Source organism: Rutidosis leptorrhynchoides, chromosome 3 (genome assembly GCF_046630445.1).
Source record: "Rutidosis leptorrhynchoides isolate AG116_Rl617_1_P2 chromosome 3, CSIRO_AGI_Rlap_v1, whole genome shotgun sequence".
Classification (NCBI taxonomy): Eukaryota; Viridiplantae; Streptophyta; class Magnoliopsida; order Asterales; family Asteraceae; genus Rutidosis; species Rutidosis leptorrhynchoides.
Window position 1 is genome coordinate 687,210,520 of NC_092335.1, and position 8,656 is coordinate 687,219,175.

Sequence of the window (8,656 nt, forward strand, 5' to 3'; positions counted from 1 at the left end):
TGCATCATGGCGATACTTCTCTTGTGGTACTGTCCGCCTTTGATCAGTTTGTGGCCACACATTTGATTTAACACGTCAGCTTATTAATTAACACGTCACCTCAATTGCAACGCTTTTAAAATTGGAGACATGTTTACGCAATAATTAAAATCAAAGTCTTTTTTGGACAAATGAAAAATCGATATTCACTTTATTTGAAAAAAGTAGTGTAGTTTTTATGTTACTTTTTAGGCAATTTGCTAATTTTTATCGTTTACTTTGTACAATAGTTATCTTTTCTTACTTTTTAACCTAACCTCTACTTACATTCTGCCCACAACCCTGCTCAACAAGATTTTCCATTATAACCTCAACTTTGTCACAGTCATTACTCAAAAATAACTTCACTTTTCACCAGGGCCGTCTCAACAATTTCAAGGCCCGAGGTGAAAATAAAAATGGGCCCTTATAGTCGTTAAAATTTCAAATACAGATAAAAATATAAAATTAAAATTTACCAATACGAAAAAGTTATAAAGACATTAGACATGCGTATCAAAGTGTTTTATACACTCAAATATTTGTCCTTTAACTATAACTAAACTATTATCTAAATAAAACTACTCTCTTAGCATTTTTAGAAGCAAAGTCGTTTATAACTCTTTATAGTCAATACTCTTCAATATATCATTTTCAATAGATATCAAAGCCAATCAATTAAGTCTTTCCTGTGACATGGTAGACCGCAAGTAGTTTTTCAACAACTTCAGTTTTGAAAAACTTCTTTCTGCAGATGCTACTGTTATTGGAATAGTCTGGACAGCTCGACCATTTTAAGCAATTTTTGATTTTATTTAATTTGTACCTTCCAAACCCGCTTCCTATATTCACCTAGGCCTCATATCTAAGTCTCACAAGACTTAACGCTAACCGAACTCATTTATAAACTTATGTACACACACATTAACAAGTACATACATATATATATATATATATATATATATATATATATATATATGTATATCTACACAATTACGCATAATCTAACGAGTTACAACGTACAAATGATTAAGTATGTACCTTTCAATACGTACGGGAAAAACGGGATGTTACACTTGCGTTACTATCACGGAATACTAAATTGTTTTTAGCAAGATACTTTATAATTGATATAATTCTTAATAGAACATTTTTCCAGTAATCTCTCTCTTTCGTGAATAGTTCGTGAGACTCTTTATCAATCGTTTCATTGTTTTTTAATCTTAGACGCATGTCAAACCATGTAGCCATATTCATGATATGCTCCAAGCTAACTTCGTGTTCTTTAAGACTTTTGTTAAGATTCTTCCAATCTGAAAAACCCTCATTCACAATCTAACCTTTCGTACCCCCTTTTCAAAAAATTTTACAACAAAAACAAAAAACTCTGTCAAGTTCTTTGGAATATACCAACCACTCTCTATCACACTTCTCGTTATTTGCTAGAGTTCTTGTATATGAAAATGAAGAAAATCGCCTAGATGATTGATTTTTGGGTCCCCTTTTAAATGAGTTGTCTCTTTTAGGACCATCAACTACCAAAACCTTAATCATATCAGTAGTAAGTCGATCCCATTCACGTGGATCATATATATCAACATTATGAAGATCAACATTTACTGCGGGTTCATTATCATCATCTGGATTAAGTTCATCGAAATCCTCACTAGAATTAATGTCATTAACATTCTCATTTTCAATATTAGTATCATGAACATCTTTATCTAAGTTAATATCGCCACAATGCAGATTGTCAACATGAGTATCATCAACAACATGATGATCATTACGATTAACGTCACTATTATTATCTCCATCAACATTATTAGAGTTTGGGTGTGGTTTTTTCTGAACGAATTTATCTAAAGACCCACTTCGAGACTTAATAAATGCCTCAACTCTTTTTCTTTTCTGACGTTTTTAATGTCCAGATTCAGGTTTAGGAGCCATAAGTTCTGAAAATATTAAAAGCCTACTGTTATTGACTAACAATTGTAGTACACGTTTCGATTTACTGGCAATAAAAGTTAATAATTATAGTTATTTAATAGAAAAAAATTAATCTTAGTTTATTCATATAAATGATTACAAATATCTTATTGAATATACAATTAAGAATTTATCATGTTAATGATTCAAAGTTCATACTGATTCTACAATAGTAATATGAATAAAGCATATAATACTCCATACAAATTTATGGATTGGCAGTTATAAACAAAATTCAATATATTCAAAGTTTCAAACAACACATTCAGTCCATTCATATTCATATATAAATAATAAAATATAATAAATCAATACTCTAGCTTTAGAATATATTCAACAATCTACAATAAACAAAAAAAATTTAACAATAAAATAAAAATAAAGAAAACTTACCAATTACAATGACGTTGATAGGTAAGCACGGCTACGAGTCTACGACGAAAACTTTAAGAATTTTTTAGGGTTTATAAGGTTATTGATTTATGAGGTTGCTGTATGTTATTTATATTAAAACAAACTAGTGGAGGGGGCCTTCGCTCCGCGTCGGGACTCCGTTTCGGATATAATTTGTTATGTTTGTTTCGTAAAATTATTTCGTGTTTAACGGTTATATCGGTTAAACCTATCCCAAGTCGTACGAAAATATAAAGGCGGTTAAAAATTTAGGTGGATTTGGTGGGGAGTTTTATGGAAAATAAAGAAGTTACGATTTGGCCCTTGAACTTTAACTTTAGACCCCTATGGAGTTTACATTTTTTACCCTAGGAATTTACATTTGACACTCTAAAGTTTATAATGGTTCTCAATGTTTAGTGTGGTGTCATCTCAATGTTTAGTGTGGTGTCATTGTGGGTACAACCTTTTTGCACGACATACAAACGATTAAAGCTTGGAGAAGAACTATTCGTAAAGCCTTTGTCTTTTAGAGATGTAGAGAATAATATATATATATATATATATATATATATATATATATATATATATATATATATATATATATATAATGAGTTACATAGTTAATTTATAATAAGGAAAAAAGTTAAATAATAATAAAGTGAAAATTTGAGGGGTGTTTGTGAAACTATATATATATATATATATATATATATATATATATATATATATATATATATATATATATATATATATATATATATATAATGAGTTACATAGTTAATTTATAATAAGAAAAAAAGTTAAATAATAATAAAGTTAAAATTTAAGGGGTGTTTATGAAACTATTGAGGGTACTATTCACTTATATATATTCACTTTTATATATATATATATATATATATATATATATATATATATATATATATATATATATATATATATATATATATATATATATATATATATAATGAGTTACATAGTTAATTTATAATAAGGAAAAAAGTTAAATAATAATAAAGTGAAAATTTGAGGGGTGTTTGTGAAACTATTAAGGGTACTATTCACTTGCTATATACTCCCTCCGTCCCATCTTAAGTGTCCACTGTTGACTTTTCAAAGTCTTTCTTTGTCAACTTTGACCGTAAATATTTTCATTTGTGCTATATAATAATTGATGAAACTTATATGAATGAATTGAGTTTTAAATGTGTTTTCATTCCATATAATTTTTATCAAGTATTATATAACACAAATAAAAGTATATACGGTCAAAGTTGTCAAAGAAAGACTTTGAAAACTCAACAGTGGACACTTAAGATGGGACGGAGGGAGTATCATTTAGATATATAGAGTAATTATTTAAATCAAAATTAATAATAAAGGTATAAGATTTTGTAGGTCGTAATTAATTATATTGATACTGGGTCGAATATTGGAATTTTACAAATTTGTATAGTTTAATTTTATTGGACAATTTTTTTTATTTACTTAACTATTTTGATATATATATATATATATATATATATATATATATATATATATATATATATATATATATATATATATATATAGTGGTAGGATCAAGAGGGAAGTAACCATTCGGGGGGAAGCGGGGGGAAGCAAAATTTTTTTTTTTTTTCGTTTTTTGAAAAAACTTTGTTCACGAACAATATATATGAGATGAAAATATGAACATTTAGTAGAGACACTTTGTGATAAATGTTTTTATTTTGGCGGGAAAACGCTCGAAGAAGTAATATATAACAATTATCGTGTTTTTCGAGCGTATTTTGAGGTTTTAGCTATTGGGGTTTAGATATTAGGGTTTATAGGGTTTAGATATTAGGGTTTAGAAATTTAGGGTTTAAGGTTTAGATTTAGGGTTTAGATTTAGGATTTAGATTGAGTTTTTAACACGAACGGTTTAGAGTTTAGGGTTTAGGGTTTAGGGTTTGGTGTTTTGGGTTTATTCCATAAACCCAAAACACCAAACCCTAAACCCTAAACCCTAAACTCTAAATCGGGCTAAATTTTACTTCACAAAACATGAAAAAAAACGTTCACATTCTTCACGAACAATATTATCTTGAATGTTATTTTTGTCGATCGTTTTCACGCCTAAATAATAACATTCATCACGAAGTGTCTCTTCTAAATGTTCATATTTTCGTGTGATCTTGATGCCGGAAAAAAAAATTCCAAAAAAAACGAAAAAAAAAAAATTTTTGCTTCCCCCCGCTTCCCCCCGATTGGTTACTTCCCCATTGATCCTGCCCCTATATATATATATATATATATATATTAAAAAATTTGGGCCCTTCAAAATTTTGGGCCCTAGGCGATTGCCTATCTTGCCTATCCTCGAAGACGCCTCTGCTTTTCACTACACATCACAATCAATATTATTAGCTTATTCATTTATTTGTTGTCTAAAAGGAGAAATCTATAACTCATTACTGAAATAAACACTCGTAATTAACAAGCCTATAACGTCTTCCTGAAGTCGTTCGATAACAATACCGGCCTCCATTTCATTAGGACTTTTAATGGTGGCTGAAGGTGAAGATAATTAACATGATTCTTATAATCAACCTATCAACTTCTTAATGCGATGTCCTCTTTATTATGTAAAAAAATTTCTTGAGAATAGATGTTGTTAAAAATCTCTTCGTTATGTATATAAAAATAAATTCTAAAAAAATAATTCGTATATAATAATTTATAAAATATAGTAAATGCAAACGTACATCCAAGGCATAATTTTCTCTCTAAAAAACTTTCCTCTCCTTACATCTCCTCCGTCTCTCTCTCTTTTCTGCTTCCGTACCCATATTTTGTAGCCGACAACTTCCTTTCTTTTTCCTTCTTCTTCGTCGGTTTGTAGATCCGGTCTAGATTCCCTCTCCCACCACCGGCATCTCGCCGGTGGTTCGGATTTACTACTTTATGTCGAATAATTACAACCTCGTGCCGTTTCTCTCCGATGATGTCTTGAACCGTTTCATCTTCTTCGGTCTCTTCACCCACTTCCAGGCGGCGATTCCGTGTGGTTTTCCTCGGGATCTGGGTATTGGTTGGTTTTTGGGTTGGTAATCGGTGCTTCTGGCGTGTTTTGAGTCTAATGGGTCGCTCGCCTTTTTCCTTCCTCTCCGATCTTCGTGACGGGTTTCTTTCCTGTGGTGGTGGTAGGCGACGAATTCCTCCGGAATTCTACTTTCATCTTGGTAAGTCTCGGCTTTGTTTTGAGGTTAGGTTTGATTTTGGTGGGTTTATGGTTGGCGTTTTGATGTGTGTTGAAATTTGGCGACTTCCGGTGGCCGGAAGCCGCCCGTGACCAGAGCCGTAGTGGTTATTGGATGACTGTGAGAGGTTTCCGACGACAGATGATGTTGTTGGCGGCCTTTTGTGGTTGTATGGAGCCTAATGGCGGTTGGTTTCTGCTGGTGGCTGCTATCGGTCGCAGCCGGCTACTGGTTTTTCGGCTTCTGGTGGTTGCGGGTTTGTAAATGTCCTCTGAAAATTCGGCGATGATAGCCTGGTCTCTATTGGTTTGGCTTCGTGAATTGCACTGTTCGGTTGCTGTTCTGCTTTAGTGTTAATACCTTTCCCGTAGTCGAGTCTATTCGGGTGGACTTAGGGATGGCAAAATAACCCGCACCCGATGGGGAAACCCGAAACCCATTATAATTGGGTCGGGTCTGACCCGAGTCCATCGGGTCATGGGCCGGGTATGGGGATGATTACAAATAACATTCCGGGTTTGGGTTCGGGTATGGCTTTGAATACAAACCCATTTACCCGACCCGTATACCCGACCCGCATACCCGTATACCCGGTCCGAGAAATTTTAATAATAATTTGTATGTAAAATTTTAGTTTTAATATTATATTGTTAATGAATGAAAGATTCTCTTATTTGTTTTGAAAATGAGTATAATTTTATTCAATATAAATCATATACAACAAGTTTTCGAGATGTGATAATTTATATGCTTTGTATATTTGAGTATTTTAGAAATTTTTCAATCAACTTTTTGTATGTGATATTTTATAATACTTTAAACATGAAGTAGTTAAGTTATTTTTCGATATTTTGATTTGGTAACTTATTGAAAAATAGATACAAAATGACTAATCGGGTATACCCGTTTACCCGTGGGGAAACCCGATAGTATGTAAGTAAATGGGGACCCGACGAGTTTCGGGCCAGGTTTGGGGCGGGGTTTCTTAATCGGGTTCGGGTCCGGGATTAACTAAACCCTTCCCAAACCCGACCCGATGACATCCCTAGGTGGACTCGATGTCGTTGCCGACGTGTGTTGACTTTGTTGACCTCGAAAAATTGATGTTTTTTGAAGTTGTTCTCTCGGGGTCCTTTTTTCTCTCGAACGGGGATTTGATCTTACTATACGAGCCTGTGGTTCTCTAGTTAGGAGTAGTTATGTGGTTCTTCGGGTACGAGAGGTTATTTTGATTTGCAGGCCTCGAGTTAGGTGCTACTGGAGTGCCTGGTGTTCATTTTGTTGTACGGCTTTCAAGTTGTGGTGATCGCGGTGTTAGATACGTGCCCGGTTTTATATGTTTTTAGATTTAGGTTTGGTGGTTTGACGTTTGTGATGTTATTTACTTTCAATGTGCTCGCTCTCTTTCAATGTTATCGTTCATTTTGTTGGACGAATAGAACGAGACCTTTCAATATTGTCGTGTATGTGTAGTGTACCACCGGATCTTTTCGATCTTTATATATTTATATTAATATTTTCGCCGAAAAAAAAAAACAAAAACAAAATACTAAACGTGTTGGTAATTCATTTACCCATTTCCCATTTATATAATAAGCCCAAATGCGCAATTTTACCATTGTAAAACTAGAGTTATAATTATCCGGCGAATAGAGAGTCGTACCGCCTATACGATCGATCGTTACCTTTCATAAATACTCTTCGAATTAATTACCGTTTTTTTTTTAATTCTTTATCCTAGGGTTTAATTTGGGGGATTTGTTATCTACAAAATTAGAAGGAATCAATTCGACAAATCTGATTGATTAATATAAAGAATGTGATTAGCAAATAAAGTTTACATATTGTTTTATCTAGATTTGTCATTTTGATTTCGATTTTAATTTTGTCACTAATATTGATACAGATAAAAAAAAAAAAAAATAGGAGTACCCATATTGTATTTCAGATAAAATTATAAATTCCACTGCTATGGAATACAAGAATAACGTTAATCAGTCTTCACCTTCTCCAATGACGGTTGATAATGATGGTGGTTGTTTATGTCCCGAAACTCCATATTCAAATAAAGAAAGTGTCAATTCGACATCAAAATGCATATCACCATCAACATTAGTATCTCCACCAACAAACAAAACATTAAATCATGATTGCCTGTCTAACCCTATGGAAGATGTTCTTACCCCATTGTCCCAGGGTACTGAAAATTCTATGCTGAGTTCAAAAGGTCGAAACAGTGTAGAAACTTCTGGAAGTTATGTTGCAAGGAGGCTTAATTTTAGTTCAAAAGCAGTTGCTGACAGTTGTGTTTTTGAAACTAAAGTTGAAGATGGTTCGGTAATAGAGACAGTGTACGAGTCAATTTAGGAGAGTATAATTTCAAAACAAGCAGATGAGTTTGTGTGTCGTTAATATTAAATGTTTGATGAAATGCTTTTTAATTTACATGTATGAATGCGGATCCCAAGGATATTGTTATGAGCTTATTTTTATATTTACATGTTTGATGTTAGATGTGTGATTGATGATCATTTACATATTTGAAGTTTTCAGTTGCTCTTGGGAACTCGATGAATGAAAAACGCAGTAGTAAAAATCATTATCCTTAGCAACTATACTAAGTGAGATTTAAGCATATATTACACACTAGATTTTAAGAGCCCGTGCGTTGCACGGCAGCTCTAAAAATAGTTTTCGTAATAGTTAGTATTTGTACAACATTGTTGTTGATCGCAGTTTAATGATTTAACACTTTAGTAGTATATGTATTGAAAGTAAAGAAATGTTAAAAATGAGTTTAAAAGACGCTATGAATCAATAGCCTTAGAATGTAACAATGAGTTATTGATAGCATTTCAAAACTAAAATAGTCAAAAACATAGTGAAAAAATTGTCTTCAACTGTCTTTTGATTTTCCCGATGAGAAGCACCTGAAGAAACGTTTGAAAGCCTCATATTAACTGTAAGCGTAGAGTGTGATTATTGTGATTATTCATCTTTGATAATACAAT

At 32.4% G+C, this 8,656-nt stretch overlaps 1 protein-coding gene across 1 annotated transcript; it reads right to left on the minus strand.

Annotated features, from left to right (window-relative positions):
* Positions 1 to 1,374: 1,374 nt before the first annotated feature.
* LOC139902710 (uncharacterized) lies at positions 1,375 to 5,234 on the minus strand. Its single transcript, XM_071885314.1, has 2 exons — positions 5,181 to 5,234; positions 1,375 to 1,929 (listed from the first exon to the last, which is right to left on the minus strand). The coding sequence occupies exons 1-2, from the start codon at positions 5,232 to 5,234 to the stop codon at positions 1,375 to 1,377; spliced, it is 609 nt and encodes a 202-aa protein (XP_071741415.1).
* Between the last annotated feature and the right edge of the window lie 3,422 nt (positions 5,235 to 8,656).

What these genes read in the sequence shown, in the direction of transcription:
- LOC139902710 (XM_071885314.1), bottom strand. Translation starts at nt 5,234, where the DNA reads ATGGGTACGGAAGCAGAAAAGAGAGAGAGACGGAGGAGATGTAAGGAG. An exon ending in GGAGATGTAAGGAGAGGAAA is followed by an intron (nt 1,930 to 5,180) that starts GTTTTTTAGAGA and finishes TAAAAACGTCAG; the next exon opens with AAAAGAAAAAGAGTTGAGGC.